At 53.6% G+C, this 17843-nt stretch overlaps 3 protein-coding genes across 6 annotated transcripts in view; 1 reads left to right on the forward strand and 2 right to left on the reverse strand.

Annotated features, from left to right (window-relative positions):
* Positions 1 to 9982, reverse strand: part of LOC102164581 (pyruvate dehydrogenase phosphatase regulatory subunit, mitochondrial-like) — a 58974-nt gene extending 48992 nt beyond the window's left edge. For all 3 annotated transcript variants that reach the window (XR_014805515.1, XR_014805516.1, XM_084959644.1), the window contains exons 1-2: positions 9882 to 9982; positions 1742 to 1817 (exon numbers count right to left, since the gene is read on the reverse strand). Coding sequence is in view for 1 of the 3 variants with exons in the window: in XM_084959644.1 (XP_084815770.1) it covers positions 1742 to 1817; positions 9882 to 9904 (99 nt within the window). In the remaining 2 variants the exon portion in view is untranslated. The remainder of the gene's footprint in view (positions 1 to 1741; positions 1818 to 9881) is intronic.
* On the forward strand, positions 8491 to 15021 carry LOC100525750 (RNA-binding Raly-like protein). 2 transcript variants are annotated; one of them, XM_003126878.4, is made up of 7 exons: positions 8491 to 8976; positions 9329 to 9407; positions 12536 to 12583; positions 12667 to 12812; positions 12949 to 13062; positions 13424 to 13572; positions 14479 to 15021. In XM_003126878.4, the coding sequence occupies exons 2-7, from the start codon at positions 9337 to 9339 to the stop codon at positions 14515 to 14517; spliced, it is 567 nt and encodes a 188-aa protein (XP_003126926.1). In that variant the 5' UTR covers positions 8491 to 8976; positions 9329 to 9336; the 3' UTR covers positions 14518 to 15021. The 2 variants fall into 2 exon arrangements, with proteins under 2 accessions (XP_003126926.1, XP_013849930.2); XM_013994476.3 differs by lacking the exons at positions 8491 to 8976; positions 9329 to 9407 and adding an exon at positions 10284 to 10444.
* A 438-nt stretch (positions 15022 to 15459) lies between these two features.
* On the reverse strand, positions 15460 to 16766 carry EXOSC6 (exosome component 6). The gene has a single exon (XM_021093792.2). The coding sequence runs from the start codon at positions 16736 to 16738 to the stop codon at positions 15920 to 15922; it is 819 nt and encodes a 272-aa protein (XP_020949451.1). The 5' UTR covers positions 16739 to 16766; the 3' UTR covers positions 15460 to 15919.
* Between the last annotated feature and the right edge of the window lie 1077 nt (positions 16767 to 17843).

The following is a 17843-nucleotide window of genomic DNA, read 5'->3' on the forward strand; positions in this document are numbered from 1 at the left end:
GTTTCCTCCTGCCCACCGAAGCCCAGTCCCTGCTCACCCACGTGACCCAGGCCACTTGCCCGAGGTTTTCAGACTCTCAATTCCTAAATAACGCACAGATTTAGAAGCCTCGTTTGCATCCCTAATTTCCAGTTTCTCTCACCACCGTCCCTGTCAGCTCTGTCCTTCTGTTCCCATCGCTCCCTTTATTCATGATGCCTGCTTCCACGTGTCTCTTCTTTCTTTGTGACCATCTGAACCGGGGTCTGTTATGGTCCCATCGCCTTCCTCTTCCTACAGTGGTGAGAGGGGGAGTCCAGGCACGTGCAAGACTGAAAGGTGCTACCATTAGTGTCCAGAATGTACTAGGGCCAGGCTGCACACTGTGAGTGCGAACATCAAGCTGCTTTGCTGGCTGGAAGTAGAAGCGTGGCCTGGGCCCAGGCAATAGAGAGGTCAGCCCCAGTTCTTAAGTACAACCGACAGAGACACAGGAACACCTCTGGCTAGTCATGGTGGAAAAGGAATTTATCAAGACAATGATTTTTTAAAAGGGCAAAGGACTTGGCAGAAAGGTTTCCAATGACGATCTAAAAAAGGGCCAACACTCATAGAATGTTCAGCATCGCTAGTCATTAGGAAATCCCAGTAGGAGCCACGAGGAGACGCCACGTCACACCCATTAAGACGGCTGTTATCAGAGAAGCCGGCAATGACAGGTGTGAGGAGGATGGGGACCAGCTGGGACCCTTAGACCCTGCTGATGTGAAAGCCACGACAGAGACCCGTTGGGAGATTCCTCACGTCGTTAAACACACAGCAACCACAGCACCCACCAACACTACTCCTAGGTATGTACCCAAGAGAAATGAAGACAAGCTCCCAGACAAATCCTGAAACACTAAGTTCGTAGCAGCGTTATTCCCAACTGCCAAAGGTAAGATAACTCAAATGTCTCTCAGTGGAGGAATGGATAACAAACTGTGGGCACACACGCAATGCAGCATTCGTCAACCAGCACGAGGACTCAAGTACTGATACACGCCACAAGGTGGATGAACCGTGAAAACATTACTTTAAGCTAGGCACAAGAGATCACATACTGTATGGTTCCATGTGTATGAACTACGCAGGACAGGTAAATCCACAGGTGCAGATTGGTGGTTTCCAGGGGAAACAGGAGAATGGGGAGTAACTGCTCAGTAGACATGGGGTTTTTTGGGGTGAATGGTAGAAATATTTGGGAACTTAGCCAGAGGTGGGGGTTGCACAACACAGAAAATGCATTAAATGCTACTGAATTGGTTAATTTCAGGTTATGCAAATTTCACTTCAAATTTTTTTTTTTTTTAAAAAAGGACAAAATGGCTGGTCACAGAATCCTGGGAAGAGTGAGAGAGCCATGCTGGGGGCCTCTGTGGCCAGAAATGGTGCTCCCAGTTCTGCTGCAGAGCCCTCTGGGTAGATGCCCACACCACTGCTGCCAGGCACAGGAGCTGCAGAGCATTCCCCAACAGCAGCGGCTCAGGAGCCACCTTCATGGCAGCAGATGCTGGCAATCCACTGCTCTTCTGAGCTGCTGACACACCAGACACCAGATTCTCATTCAGCCGCAGTTTCTCCCATCAGCTTTCCTGGCCCTAGGGCACTTCCCTCACCAATGTGCCTCAGCGCAGGAGATGTCTTGGGGCCATATCGGGCTTCGTGGGTAGGGGTAGCCGTGAGCCGGTCCTACCTGAAAAGTCCGCTCCAACATTCTCACCTGGAGGCCAGGTAGCCTAACTTGGCAGTCCTCCAAGTGGGTCCACGGACCAGCAGCATTAGCATCACCTGGAAACCTGTGAGAGAAGCAGATTTTCAGCTCATTTCAGCCCCAAACCTAATTTGAGTTTTAACAAGACTGCTAGCCACTTCAGCTGCAGGCTCAGGTTGTGAGAACCATGGGCAGAGGCAGAGTTTGAGTATAAAGTCAGACCACATAAATTTGAGGACCGGCTCTGCCACTCGCTGGCTCTGTGACTTTGGGCAAGCTATTAACACCGAGGGGGACCAGTTGTCCCAGTCTGCCTGGAGCGCTCCTGGTTTTAGCACTCCAAGTCCCACATGCTGGGAAACCCCTCCATCTCAGAGAAACCGGGACAGGTGGTCACCCTACATCTCTCTGCCTCATGATCCTCTGCTGTAAAGTGAGGATAATAAAATGAGAGAGCACATTCGAGTGTTGGAAACAGCCTAGTGAGAACCAACACTTTCAGTTCTCAGTCACTTGAACATTATACCATCTAAACCTCATTTGTTAACTAAGTAAATTTGCTAAATAAGTAAAGTGCTTAAAACAGTCCCTGGCAGACAGTAAATGCCCAGGAAGTCTTAGCTATGTTTATTCTTAGCTATTAGCTAATATTATTTGGCCACAATCGAGTTGGAGGTGTTTTGTTTGTTTGTTTTCTGTTTTGGCCGCCCAGCAGCATGTGGAGTTCCTAGGCCAGGGATCGGCTCCAAGACACAGGTGCGACCCACGCCGCAGCTGCAGCAATGCCAAATCCTTTAAGCTGCTGTGCTGGGCTGGGGATCGAACCTGCATCCTGGCACTGCAGAGATGCTTCGATTCCACTGCCCCACAGCAGGAACTCCTTGAGTCAAGTTTTAAGCAAACATTGGAACAAACAAATATTAGACCTGTCCTAGCCACTCAAGCTAGCTCCATGGAATCCTAAATACCAATACGTTCAACCCCATCAAACATTGTTTTCCTCCTTCCCTACTCTCTGCCCTCAGAATCCACTCCCAGATTACTCTGCAGGGTTTTGCCAGTATAGATTAGCAAAATCTCAGGGGTCTTTTGGTATTTCAATATCCTCCTCTCGAATTTGAAGTCACTGGCCTCCTGGGGCCTGGCAGGATCTGACTTGTTCTTTTGTCTGGAGAAAATGAAGGATGAGGCGGGAGAGCACACAAGGGGACTCCTGCAGGGCAAGGTCATTATAAAGTGTTATTTTTTTCTTCTTTTTAGGGCCATACCCGCGGCATATGGAGGTTCCCAGGTTAGGGGTCTAATTGGAGCTGTAGCCACTGGCCTACACCAGAGCCCCAGCAATGCCAGATCTGAGCTGTGTCTGCCATCTACACCACAGCTCATGGCAATGCTGGATCCTTAACCCACTGAGCTAGGCCAGGGATCAAACCTGCAACCTCATGGTTCCTAGTCAGATTCGTTTCTGCTGCGCCATCACGGGAACTGCCCAGAGTGTATTATTTAAGGAAATGTTAGCTGCTGGCCTGACTGCACACGTGCAGTGGGGGAGGGGAACCCAGCCTGAGCAGGACCCTGCCACCCCACAGCATATAGCTTCTCAGCTCACTCAGGGCACTGACATTTAGGTGGCCAACTTGGGAAGCAGGAGGGTGAGTGGGCACTCGGAGGATGCTATGGATCAGGCTGTGAGGGGTGCACATCCTGCCCTCCCATCACCACTGGGCACTCCTCAGCCATGCCAGGGAGGATGAGCAACTCCACCTAGATGTGTGACCAGGAGGGAAGGGATATGGTTTTGGCAAAGAGCTAGTGAATTTCTGTCCCCAGGACCTTCAAGTGACCAAAAAGAGTCGCTTGGACTAGCAGGGGGGCCTTTGCAGGGGTCGGGGGTCCTGAGTCTTCCACACCTTCCCAAAGAGCCCCATTCTAATGGCCTCTGCTCGCCATTCTTTCCCAATTACATACCCAGAGAGGGGAGTTCCCACAGTGGCACAGTGGGTTAAGGATCTGGTGCTGCCGCAGGCTGCAGATGCAGCTTGGATCCCTGGCCCAGGAACTTTCATATGCCAAAAAAGGAAAAAAGAGAGGAGTTCCCACTGTGGCACAATAGGAACGCCGGCTTCTTGGAAGCGCTGGGATGCAGGTTCAATCCCCAGCCTGGCACAGTAGGTTGAGGATCTAAGTTGCTGCAGCTGCAGTTTGGGTTGAGACTTCAGCTCAGTTCTGATCCCTGGCCCAGGAACTCCATATGCCTCAGGGCAACCGAAAACAAAAAAAAAAAAAAAGAGAGAAGATCCCCAGAGAGAGTGTGAAGCCACCTGATAATGTCATTTTGAAGCCACCTGATAATGTCATTTTAAAGCCACCAATCAAGTCTTAAGATTGGGTTTTAACTCTCTCTCTTGCAGCTACAAGGTATAAAAATCCCCTGATTTTCTAACCAAGAACTTTCTAATTCTTGATTCAAAAATTTGGACTTTGAGCTGGTTTTTCTTTCAAGCTGTTGGTGCCATTGGCACAACACCCTGCCCAACATCCCTTGATTTCAGAGTTATCTTTATATCCTTGTATGGCAAGAGCCACCTGGTCCCAAAAGCCTTGCCCTTGATGGACGCTTTGTTCTGGGGGCCCACAGGATTAACTGTCTCTCCATGGCATGCCATAGGCTGCTGGTGTCCTGTCCCTTAATACCAGCTGGATTTTCACTGTCCTCTGGCCACTTTCCACCCTGACATCACCCCCATTTCCCACAAGGTTTCTTCCATCCACTTCTAGTCCTATTTTTGTATCAGTGAAGGTTCTTTAAGCAACAGAAACTTATTCTGGTGACTCTAAGTAGAAAAGGAATTTGTCCAAGATACTAGTTAGCTCCCAGGAGTTCTGCAAGGTCAAAGGATCAGCTCTGGAAGAGACCCCACTACCTCTGCCGGGGACAGATACCACAGTGGGCACCACCAATGAGGGAAGGAGGTGCCACCACCTTTGCAAGCTGGATGTAGCTGCTGCCAGGGCCACCATGAATTGCTGAAATGAGCTTCTTCCGTTGGCAGCTGCTGCTGCCTTTTTTTTTTTTTTTGACTATGCCCACAGCATGTAGAAGTTCCCAGGCCAGGGAAACTGTGCCAAAGCAATGACAATGCCAGATCTTTAACCCCTGAGCCACCAGGGAACTCCTGGCAAGTTGAAGTTGAAGGTGGGCATGTGGACGGGCCAAGTCAGGTACCCAGGCCCTCGCTGCAAGGGAGGCTGGGAAAGGGAGGCAGAAAGGGATATTTTCAGCTTCATTCCTGGGAGGCAGGCTCCGTCTTAAAGCTGGGAGATTCTTCTAATACAGTAAGGGGACTCTGATGTGGGCGGCCAAAAGAATGAGTCAGGTCCACTGCAAGAAGCCACCTGTGCACCTGGGACCCTGGTCTGCAGAGCTCTAACCAGGGCCTTGCCAGCCTTTGGGTTCCATGCAGGGTAAAGCGGGCAATGGAGCATCCTTGTGCAAAGGCACTGCACCCTGTGCAAAAGCCTGGAGGTGCTGACAGAGTCAGGCTATGCTTCTAGCGGAGCCCAGAGGTGACATTCAGTGAGTCCTCTAACTTCCTGGAACACCATAGGAATTGTGTGAGGCAAGTGGCTGACATCCCATCATTTCTCCCAAGTTGCTCTCCATGTGACTCTGGACACACTCGGTAGCCGTTTTGCAAGATGGGGAAGCAGCCACCCTGCAAGGTGCTTGTGAGGATTAAATGAGATGATGGACATAAAATGTGTAGCACAATGCCTGGCAAATAGTTGGTGTTCACTCATTGTGGCAATGGCGCAATGCTTGCTGGTTGCAACCTTTAATATTGAGAAGGATACAGTGACCCCCTCCTTCCTTCCTGGGCTGGGAGCTCTGTGAAGATGAGTCAACTATTTTGCATCCGTCTCATGAATTCAGGGTGGATGTGTCCGGGAGTTGGCTCAGGGAGATCTGGGGACCTGGTGTTCAATACGTTCACCTCCTGCTTCTCTCCTTTTCCCGTCTTTTTTTTTTTTTTTTTTTTGTCTTTTTGCTATTTTTTTGGGCCACTCCTGTGGCATATGGAGGTTCCCAGGCTAGGGGTCCAATCGGGGCGGGATCCGAGCCGCGTATGCAACCTACACCACAGCTCACGGCAACGCTGGATCGTTAACCCACTGAGCAAGGGCAGGGACCGAACCCGCAACCTCATGGTTCCTAGTCGGATTCGTTAACCACTGTGCCACGACGGGAACTCCCTTTTCCCATCTTTCCAGCAGCCTGACCTCTCTGCTTCAGCCTTCTTTCTTCCCATCTGACTGCCAATCACCCCAGCCTTGCATCATCTGTCACCCATTAAGACTCCCATTTATTAACTGTCCTATCCATGTTCTCTGCAGTCAAGGACTCACAATCTGGGGGAACGCAAGAGGGTGTTACTTAGGAAATCTGTCTTGGGGGGTCTTTGTGAGAGATGAATATGCAGCAAATACCTCCACCCCAGTCCTTCCTGGTTTGCCTCCACCTACTTTCCTGGTTCTTGGCTCCTGTAATAGTTAATTCTACGTGTCAACTTAACTGGGCCATGGGGGTATCCAGAGACTTAGCCAAATTTATATTAGGTGAGACTGTGAGGATGTTTTGGATGAGATTAACATTTTTTTTTCTTTTTAGGGCCGCACCTGCAGCATATAGAAGATTTGAAAGATGAAACAGACAACATATAAATAACTGGGAAGCTAGCACCAGGATTTCCAGCCTTGCAAATAGTTATAAGAAATGCTAGGATGAAAACACCCAGAATTGCCAAAGCAAAACTGGGGAAGTAAAGCAAAGCTAGAGGCATAACCCTTCCATACCTCAGACAGCACCACAAAGCTATAGTAATCAAAACAGCATGGTTTTGGCACAAAAACAGAAAGTCTAGAAATAAACCCACACACCTACAGTCAATTAATCTCCAACAGAGGAGGCAAGAATACACAATGGAGAAGGGACAGTCTCTTCAGCAGGTGGTGTTGGTAAAGCTGGACAGCCACTTGCTCACACCACAGACAAAAATAAGGTCCAAATGGCTTAAATATTCAAATATAACACATGATACCACAGAACTCCTAGAAGATAATATATACAAAACATTCTCTGATATAAATCAGAGCCATATTTTCTTAGGTAAATCTCCCAGGGCAAAAGAAATAAAAGCAAAAATAAACAAATGGGACCTAATCAAACTCATAAATGTTTGCACAGCCATAAACCATCAACAATATGAAAAGACAGTCTACAGACTGGAAGAAAATATTTCCATCAATGTGACTGACAGGGGCCTAATTTCCAAAATATACAAAACAGCTCATATAGTTCAATAACAAAAAAAAAAAAAAAAAAGAAACACAATCAAAAAATGGGCAGAAGATCTGAATAGACATTTCTCCAAAGAAGATATACAGATGGCCAACAGGCACATGAAAAGATGCTCGACAATGCTAATTATTAGAGAAATGCAAATCAAAACTGCAGTAAGAGGAGTTCCCATCGTGGCGCAGTGGTTAACGAATCTGACTAGGAACCGTGAGGCTGCAGGTTCAGTCCCTGCCCTTGCTCAGTGGGTTAACGATCTGGTGTTGCCGTGAGCTGTGGTGTAGGTTGCAGACGTGGCTCAGATCCTGCGTTGCTGTGGCTCTGGCGTAAGCTGGTGGCTACGGCTCCGATTAGACCCCTAGCCTGGGAACCTCCATATGCCGCAGGAGCAGCCCAAGAAATAGCAACAACAACAACAAAAACAAAAGACAAAAAGACAAAAAAAAAAAAAAAAAAAAAAACTGCAGTAAGATATCATCTCACATTAGTCAGAATGACCATCATCAAAAAGTCGACAAATAATAAATGCTGGACAGGGTGTGGAGAAAAGGGAACCCTCCTGCACTGAATGTAAAGTGGTACAACCACAACAGAGATGCTGCAAGTGTAGCCAAAAAAAACAAAAACAAAAACCTTTCCCCAGAATGGCCATTGTAACTTCAAATTCTCTAAAAGTTCACCCATTTTCCCAGAAAGACACAAGATGCTGGTCCAAGAACTAGGTTGAACCTGTCTGGCCTTTGGCTTCTGTAAAATGTCTTAATTATGAGGGATGCTGTTTTCCAACAGCTATTTTAAAACACAGGTTATCATGGTCTCCCCCTTTAGAAAGGATGGGTGACCTACCAAGAAGCTTCATGAAAACAGATCCTAGTAAAATTGGAGAGCTCAAAATGCAAGGAGAGCAGAGCCTGAATCAGGACAGATATTACCCTCAAACTCCAGGGTTGGCAGGAAAGCAGAGAGCTCAATGAACTTGTATGTACCGACACCTGCTTGCTCACTAGCCTCCAAGTTGATAGAAGGAGAGAAGGGCTGAGGGCAGGGGTTAGAGAATCGTCAACTTCCTAATTGAACACTCGATCTGAATTGGCAATGCTTCAGGGACATGGTTGCTGGTCTCTGTTCCTCGCCAGGAGCAAGCAGGTGCTGAATAAGTCATCTTGGTGCCTGTGCTGCAGGAAGTCTTGTGAACAGGAAAAAGAGAAGACTCACATTTGTTACTGTCTTGGCAGCTAAAAGGGGGCCACGGATGCTGATCACAGATTCAGGAAGAAAGGGAGTGGGCTCAGGGAGAGGCCTTGAAGTCACAGGTGAAACGCTGGGGTCTGATCCCAAGCCACAAATAAAAGCTGGAATTGATTTAATGGAATTCCACCCATTTATTCAGCAGATAACAACTGGACAGCAGAAGCGGCCAGGCCCTAAGAGAGCTGTGGGGGTACAGCCATGAGTGGGATTCCTCTCGTCTCCCACAAGCAGAGAGCCATGTGCTCAAGGGGTGAACGCTGAAGGAGCCCATAAAAGAGACGATCTGCCGTGACTGGTGCACAGACGGCTGCCTTGCCTGACTTCTCAGCCCTCCCCCAAATCAGGTTCAGCGGACTCTTGACTCCCCCACCGCCACCAAGAAGAGAGGGCAGCGGGGTGTCCTTGTGCCAGCCCACGCAGGCCTGCTTGCTTTGTTTCTCATTCAGAGCCACGCTGGCCATTTCAGACACAGCCAACTCAGGAGCTTAGACCAGAGGCAGCTGCTGCAGGCATGGGCCTGGCAGCAGGAAGGCCAGTGGGCGGGCAGACAGGCAGCAAGAGAACACTCGAGAATTAACCTGCGCAGGGCCGGGTCTCCTCAGAGGATCACGGACATCCCTACTCCCGCCTTTTGACGGTATCGCCCCAAATTCCAGGGCCTGGGTGGTGGGGTTGATTCCTACGGTCAGTCTGGGGGAAAAGGAAAGCAGCCTTCCCACCCTTGGGGTTTTTTTGAAGTGAGCCAAAGGGACTGTCTCAGCACCGTGGTCCCCTGAGGATGGAGATGGCCCCTCTGGAGCCAGAGCCTGGTCCTGAAGAGGTGGGACCAGGGTCCAGAGGCCAGGCCAGGGATGGGTGCTGCACCGCACCGCCTCGCAGGGGGCAACGGCCACCCTCTCAGAGCTGCGGAGAGGGAGGTGCTCATGCACTTGGCTCCCTGCTCCTGAACCGCCCCCCAGCTCTGCCCCACTCTCTGGCTCTCTCTTCAGACAGAGACATGGCTCGGGAGCCCAAGCCTGGTCCTGCCCGGCCGGGCCAGAAGAGGCCCTGGGGCACGGCCATCTCCTGGTGAGTCTGTCGGGGTTGCCTGCCGGGGAGGGAGTCTGATCACCAGCTTGACTGGGGCGCTGAGCCCCCCAGGATGGAACGCGGACCGCAGGAGGCTTGTTCAGTGCCTGACAACTAGCCAGGCAGGCTGCCCGTCCTACTCACTGTGGCACCAAAGGAGATCCTGTCTGCCTTGGCCACTGGTTTTGTCTGGAAACTGGGTGGGAGGGGTGTCGACCCAGCTCCTTCCAAGGCCCCTTCGAGCTGACATAACCCAGCTAGCATCCTGCTGGTGGGGCCCTCTTCTCTCGCCTGGACGCAGGAGTGTGGCTCCTCCAAAGGGAGCCTTGCCTGTGGGATGCTTGGGGGCTTTTTCTGGGTATCGATGTTTGGGAGCAGAAAATGGGAACCTTTCAGGAGGAAATCCTCCCTCTAACTTGGGACACTTCAAGGCATTTTAAAGAAACCTTTAAACATCTTCAGAAAGGTACTCACCAAACTGCCCGCCAACGTGCCATTTTCACAGGCCTAACGAGGGTGTGTGCGAACCCAGTGGTTGCTTCGCCCTCCGCTGGGTGTTTGTGGGGGCCGCGCTCGGCTCCTGGCCCAGCTGTGGGTATTTGAGTGGTTTCTGCCTTGCCGGTGGGGGAGGCGGGAGGCAGCGGGACAGGTGGTTGCAGTTAGGGACAGCATTGTGTAAACGCCCTGGTGCCGAAGAAGGTTCTGGTTCCTCTGGGGTCTCATCTCCTCAGAAGTGGGATGCAGGGCTGGGCGGGGGCTGCCCTGAGGAGCCTCTGCACCTCCAGGTTGACCTCGAGAGAGATTTGGCCAAATCTCGCGCTGCCTGCGGCAGCCCGAGGGTCTGCGTCACCTTTAGGGGGGGTGGACTCCTTGTTCACTGCGTTTGCTTTGGGCTGAGGAGGAGGTGCGAGCTCGTGGGTGAGCTCAGTTTTTTAAACTTGGGTTTCTTCAGTGATGCAGACGTGCGCACGCGGTGTGCTGTGGGGGGCTCTCATCGGGGGCTTGCTAGGGTTTTGTAAACAGCTGTTTGACGGGAGGTAAGTGGTTCCTTCCCTTCATCCTATCCTGCGTTTTCTCCCACGGCCGTTTTGAGGCTGGGTTAACCCTTCCTCAGTGTGGTTCCAGGTGCCGCCTTCAGAGTTCATGCCCCCTGCCCCCTTGCCTAGCAGGCTCGGACCCAGTCCTGCAGGTGCAGGTGGGGGAACAGGGAAGCAGTGGGGAGTAATGACAACTGTCCTGCAGGAACGCAGACTCCATCCAGAGGGGTGCCTGGCGTTCCAGGCCTGGGGCAGGGGTGGATTCCTTAGGACCCCTGTGTCCCCGGAGGACACCAGTGAGGAGAATGAAGCCCTTCCCCAGGGCTGGACAGCATGTCTGAGGCAGCAGGCTATTGCTGTGGCTCTGGCCCCTTGGGAGCGTGTCCCAAAGAGAAGTAGTTTGGGGGTGGGGTCCTGGTGGCCCCTGCATTGCTGGATGACTTCTCCATGAGAACTGGTCAAGTCCAGGCCATGTGCCTTGCTGGTGGGAGGGGCGAGGAACAGCAGGGATGCCCCCAAGCGGGGAGGGACCCCTCTACCTGCAGCAAGCTGTGGTAGCAAATACAGCCTAACACCTAACCCCCAAACTCATCCTGCTTCTGTCTCAACTCAGGCAGCTCCTGAGTCTATTCTCAGCCCTCAGTGAATGACCATTCCTTTACCATTAATTTCTGGGTATTTTTAAAAGGCAAATTACAAACAAAACAAAACAAAAACGAGTGAGGAAAAAAGACCTGAATCTGCCTCCTCCATTGGCTGGGAATCAAAGCCAGGCCTCCCGTGTGGCAGGCGAGATTTCTAGCACCAAGCCGCCCGTGCTGCAGTGGGATAGAGGTTGTTGAGGCAGCCCAGGTGGCCGCTACTGACCTCCCCGCCCCTCCCATGAGCTGTATCGGATCTCTGCTGAGGTTTTGGTCCAGGAGCGGAGAGGGGACCCTGGCAAGCCCAAGGGGGCCTCAACAAGAGTTTTCCCCAAGTGGTTCATGCCCAGCTGAACTGTCCTGGCCCCCCAGCCTTCCCGGCCTGGCTGTTCCGATTGCTCAGGGAGCTGTTTCCTGCATCACGATCCGGATCCCAGATGCCGACCCTGAAGCTCGGAAGGTCCGGGTACCTGCCCTCCCACGCTCTGCTGGCTCACTTTCTTTTCTCCAAGGACGGGCCTCCCACCACCGGAATCAGCATCCCTGCCGCTCCTGGCTGCCCACCCAGACTTCCTGAGGCCAGAAATCAGAGCGGGGGTGGCTGGAAATCTTATCCACAGGCCTGGAGACCTCACAGGATGAAGGCAAAGGGGCCCCTGAATGTCCTCTATTCCACCTCAGGGGCCTCTGCAGGGCTTGAGGGCTGGGCTTGGGTGTGTGTTTGGGGTGGGGAGTAGGACTTGGACACACAGTACCAGAATGTCATTTCAGAAACTTTGCTGCCCCCGGCTTGCAGCCCCTCACGTCCCCCTCAACTCCTCACTCGCCCCAGACCTAGCCTCAGGCTGAACCTAAACTTGCAGCTGTATTCCCACAGGTCCTTCCTGCCTAGGCTGGACCCAGTCTGCCCTTGGGCACCAATTCTCTTGGAGGTGCACGGTGCTGAGAGCTGGGGTGAGGGCAGGCAGTGGCAGCCTGGGAACTGGAGCCAAGGGGAAGGTGGCCTGGCCGGCCCTGCCAGTGCTGGGCTCTGCATCCTGGCCATTCCTACGCAAGGATTAAAGGCTCTCACACCTGCTTTGTGACTTTGGGCCCTGATTTAACTCTTCCCTTTCATCCTTTGCCAGACTAAGAACCAGAATAAGCCCAGCAATGCTTGGGTCAGGCAGGGGAGCCTTTGGAGAGCCCAGATCTGGCTATCTAGAAACCCGTGGGCAACTGCCCCCTCTTGCCACTCAGAAGATGCCCCGTCAGAGGCCAGCTATAGGAAGCTGGCTTGTTGTGGCCTCCTAAAGTGACCTGGGTCAAGTCCCTAGGAGCACTTCTGGTGGAGATCCCTGGGATTCTAAGAAAAAGCTGCATACCTCAGTTTCTCCATATAAGCTGGAATCTGGGCGAGGATTCCGGTCCTCGACAGTGACCCTTCCCCCATTTTTCTCTACTGCAACAGCTACTACGATCTGGATTACGAGCTGTACAGGGAAGAATTCCCCTACAGGTAGGCGGGTCCTGCCCCCTCAGTCCTCTCGGGGAAGCAGGTTGGGCTGGTTGGCCTGACATCTCTCTGTCCTGTCCCCACAGGGTGTGTGACTACCAAAGGATCCCTCCACTAATCAACCGTGCACCTACCAAGATCCGGGGGACCCACGTGGGCCCGGGGGTCAAGCACAGCTTTAGTCCCCACAAGGCTCCCAGGACTAGTCAACTGCCTGCAGGGCAGATAAAGCGTGAGTGAGGGGGCACAGCCGTCACCTGCAGGGCTGGGGGAGCTGGCGTGCCCTTCGCAGGCTAAGGAGTCCTGGCAGCACTGCCTTCTGCCTCCTGAGCCTGGTGGGGCACAAACTCTGGCCCCTCTGCCAACAGTCCAGACTGAGGAGCTGCACTCCATCAGAGGAGAGCTGAGCCAGATCAAAGCCCAGGTGGATCACCTGCTGGAGACTGTGGACCGCATGGACCAGCAGATGGACCAGCTTCCAGGTCAGACACCCCCCAGTGTAGGCCCAGGACACACTCTTAGCAGGCTCAGGTTTTTCCACTCCTGAAGGTCCTGGGATCCTGCCTCGTCTTTCCCTATCTGCAGGGCTCCTCTTCACCCTCCCTGGAGTGCACTTCCCCTACTATCCCTGGGTGTTCCTGCTGCTTGAGGACCCTTTTGACTTCTGGATAGTTCTAAGACCCCCAGCCATTCAGCAGCTGTCTGGAGCCAGAGCAGTGTCCCAACCCATCTTGTCCTCTCGAGTCCTAGAAACCCTAGACGAGTGCTGGGTATCAAGTGGCCTCTTTGGAGTTAGCTGGGGTCTTCAAACCCATCCACTGACCAGTGACCCTCCCTGTACAGGGACGGAGGACTGCGAACAGAACCGGAGCTCCAGGAGTAAGGGTCCCTCATACAGAACCGTAGAACCTCATCAGGAGCCTACAGGCCAGAGGACCCATCCAGAGGCAGACAGCTCCCCGATCACAGACCCAGAAGACCCCAAGGAGGCAGTGAGTGGCCTGGTGCCGCCCCCACCCCCATCCTCAGCCTTATGTTTGGGTCCTTATGGCCTCCCTGTGAGCAAGGAGGATCTTGGGTTTGTGCAAGAGACACATGACTTCCATCACAGGCAGTGCCCAGAAGATGGGGCCCTGCCCTCTTAATTTGGGCTGCAATGGCTCAAGTGGACCAGGGGCTACTGCTGGGGAGCTGAACCAGTTCTGGGCTAAAACACCCTCTCCTCCTGGAAAGTTGGTGGAGAAGGAGCGCTGAGCATTATAGAGGGATTATCACAGGTGTGCCTCATGGTCCCCAACTCCTTGCCTGAGGACCATCTGGTAAGCTTGCCCCTCTCAACCCGCGACCCCAGGGTCTTTGGGCTGTTCTGCACTGTATCATGTGCCCCAGAAAAGCAGGAGCACACCGACCTTCCCAGACTGAGCCCATCCCAGCCAGGATCTGATATGCGCCCTCTGCGCAGCGTTAAAGGGTGCGAGTGCTCCCTGCCCTAACACATCCTCCTCTCCTATTGATGGTCCCTGAGGCAGGCCAAGCCCCTACCGCTGTTGGGGTCATCTCAGCAAGGCCAGGGCTGCTGGGGGATTCGCAGTGAGGAGCTACCTTTCCTCCACTTGCCAGCTCTGGCTGCCCCTTGGCCTGCTGGGCTCCACGGTAACCCTTATTGCCGCCCAAGACTGAGTCACATCTAGGCAAGACTGAGCTAGGTGGAGAAAAATGCCTTCTTCTGTCTGATGGTTCTGGGTTTCCAGGTCTACAGTAGCACTGAGGCCAAAGCTGCCAAGAAAGGGAGGTGGGGATGGGAGACTAGAAGGTGTTAGCATTTGAACCTCCTTTTCCTAGTCATACCCTGCCTCTCAGCCCTCTGGGCTAAAGTCCTGCTTCTGCTTCTTCTACAGGTAAAGAATCACGCATCAGACCAGGAGGGCAGCCAGTAGAAGGCTGGAACTCCCCCAGTCTCATCAGCTCCAGGCACTTTCTTCGGCGGTTCCTATCCCCTGCCTTGAGTAGCACCCACGCTGGAGCAAGCGCAAAGAAGTGGAGGCATGGCTCAGCCAGTCCAGCTGGGAAGCCTCCCCCCAGTGCTGACTTTAGCTTGAGGATCATGTTTCCAGATGACCATCTGGGGGCTAGCGGGGAAGGAAGGAGCCCTCCAAGTGCCCAGCACCAGCTCACCATTCTCATAAAGTTGAGGCCACTCCTGTTAAGAGGCAGCTGGAAAGGGCCCCCCTGGGAGCACCACCAGCCCTCTGACTACAGGTACCTCCCTAGCTGCTTCTCCCCGCCCCTCGCCAAAGCCTTACCTGTCCTCTCTGGGTCTCAGCAGGAGTATCACTTTTATGTTGTTTCTACCTTGTCTCTTGCTGGTGTGATCTTACATATTTCAGATCTGCTTTGGAAAAATATGTCACTGAGGAGAAATAAAATTTTCTTTTCCCTGGTCAGGGGTCCTTAGTGTAGTCTCAAAGCCTCACTACAGTCTCTCAACTGCCCCTTTCTAGAGAAGCTGAGCAGGCCTCGGAGACACACAAGCTCAGAAGCTCACACCAAGTCAGGGCAGAGGAGAACAGGCTGCCAGGCCTTTCTCCAATCCAGACCTGAGCACAAACCCACAGCGCTCCGGAGCCACACAGGGACGAGTCCACCCTTGTGGTCAGACAGGCCAGCTCTGCCCTAATGGAACAGGCTGCATCTAGTTTCCCAACATTCAGAAACTCTCACTCTTGGCAGTCAAATGTCCTCTTCCAGGAACCAAGACTGGACCAGGGACACCAGGACACATTTAAAATAATACTGTCCCAAGCCTTGAGTCCAAGAACACACTACACAGCTCAGGAGAGCCTTGCTCTATCCTGTACCAAGAAGAACAACAGAAGAACTTTTCAGCTATAAAAGAATTTCTGTTTTAGTTCAGATAGAAGTGGGAAGACACAACCCCCTTGTCTATTATCTCAAAAGCAGGCCCATTAGATAGGAGACAGTCACTAAGTGGCCCGCACAGGGTCCATCCCTCACAAGGCACTAGCTGCAGGTTCCCGTTTTTCAGGCAAGTCCACCTAAAGTCCTTTCCACCTTGGAAATCAGACTGCAGTAGCAGGTTTCTTCAACTGGGTCGTAGCTGAGCGCCAACCCAATTAGAAAAGTTTCTTAAACGATAGTTTATAAAACAAACAACAAAAAAAAAAACACAGCTGTCCGGCACATCAGTTCTGAGCGCACTTTCCCAGATCCTCTCCCGGGCTCTAGTTCTTGGCTCAGCGCCGTCTGCAAGCCGACGGCTCGGGTTCTTTCGGCGACAGCGGTAGCCTGCTCCTCGGCGTCGTTGCTCACACTTATGGTTCAAGGCGGCGCGGAGGCGCCCCTCCGGCGGGCGGCCCGTACCAAGCACTGCTGCAGAACTGGGTAGAGGCGCTGGCAGCCCTCGAGACCCAGGCGCACGGCTTCTGCCCAACTCTCTGTCGGGCCACCCTCCCCGCTGCCCAGCAGCCCGGCCACCTGGTTAAGCACCGGCATGAGCGCCACGGTGAGGCTGGCGGCGGCGCGTTCCTCCTCGAGCAGCGTGGGGTCCAGCAGCCAGGTGGGTGCGGGCCCAGGAGTGTGGCTTAAGCCGCAGCCCACCACCAGGTCGTACATCTCTATGCCCGCGTCGGCCAGGGCGAGCGCGGCGGCCGTGAGAGCGGCGGCCAACGCCGAGCCGCCGTCCTCGAGCAGCAGCGCCGACACTTCAAGCTGCGCGCGCGGGTAGCGACCCAAGCGCACGGCCGGCTCGAGCGCCTCCTGCAGCGCCAGCGCCAGCTCACGCTCCTCGCCGCCGCCTGGGGGAGCGCGGCGCCGTCGGCCCGAGAAGGGCGCGCGGCGGAAGTCGCAGAGCAAGCGGCCCCGCAACGCGGCCGGGGCCTCGCCGCCCGTTCCGGCCGGGCCGCCGCCGCGCTCGCCGCCCTCGGCCTGGCGTGGGCCGGACACGGCGCACAGCACCTTGGTGCCTCCAGCCTCCAGGTAGGCCGAGCCCTTGGCTTGACTCAGTAGCCCGGCGCGCGCGTACACGGGCCGCAGCCGCGTCGGGTCACGGGCGGCTGGCTCCTCGTCCTCGCCGACCGCGTACAGCTGCGGCGGCTGCGACTCCTCAGGCCCGCGGATGCGGCGGTGGTCCCCGGGCATGGCAGCACCTAGAGTACAAGCCACTTCCGCCCGTCCTGCCTCGCGCGCCTGCTCTTCCGCTCGCTTAAAGTCGCGCGCCCGCGCGAGGGCTGTCGGGATAGCAGCGGGCGGCGCTGCACTGACCCCTGCCGCCCCGGAGGGAGAACGGCGAGCGCTGTAGAGCCCCAGGCAGCAGCGAGGACACCAGGTGCTTCGTGGTTGGGTGGCTGTGAGGCAGGCCTGCAGAAGTGGGACCTAGACCTGCTTGGCCGACCTTTAGCCGATGTGAAATTGTAGTCATTTTAATTTTGCATTTATTTGTATGATTATTTTTTTGTTTTTTTGTTTTCTTTTTTTGCCATCCCACAGCATGTGGAGTTCCTGGGCTAGGGATCAGCCAGTCACAACGAAAGCCACAGCTGTGGCAACACCACATCCTTCACCCACTGTGCTGGGCTGAGGATCGAAGGGTCCCAGCGCTCCCAAGACACCAATGATCCCACTGCACAACTGGAACTCCCGTGTGACAATTTTCTGTTTCCTACTGCCTTGCCTAAGAGTGCAGTGACCTTTTGTCTTGGTCACTGCTGTACTGTCAGTGCCCTGGCTGGCATAAACGCTTGCTAATGAATAAATGGAACTGTCTCCTGCACTGGATTGTGAGTTCTTTGTATCCCTGACACTCCATACCAGGCATGCAGCTGCTGCAGTCAGGGCCTCAGCACCTTCCTTCTACCTAGCTCTCATAACTCCGTGTGAGAACAGCCTTTCATTCCCAGGCCTTGTGACTGTTGGCCTCTGCTGCTTCAGCTGCCATAGACCTGCTTTTCCTCCTCTCTCCAAAGTCAGCAGGACTGAGAAATGACCCTCGGCCTCAGAGCCAGCCTGCTGTACCCAGTGGACTGGAAATCAGCCAGAGGGGGCACAACCAACTACTATACACTGCTGCTTCCAAACCTAGCTGTCTTCAGACTTGGGTGAAGGGGCAAACCAGGTCAGAGTCTCCATCCTCAATGTCCAACTTTTAAGTCCTGGAACCAGGAATGAGGGGACAGGCAAAGGAGTGGAGGGAAGCAAGTGATCTACCCTAAATGCCTCCTATACCAAAGAATGCTTCTGATCTACA

The sequence above is a fragment of the Sus scrofa genome, chromosome 6, assembly GCF_054392235.1.
Source record: "Sus scrofa isolate SSC_HxYL_T2T_F1_AM1 chromosome 6, Sscrofa_HxYL_maternal_Yorkshire_Landrace_v2.0, whole genome shotgun sequence".
NCBI lineage: Eukaryota > Metazoa > Chordata > Mammalia > Artiodactyla > Suidae > Sus > Sus scrofa.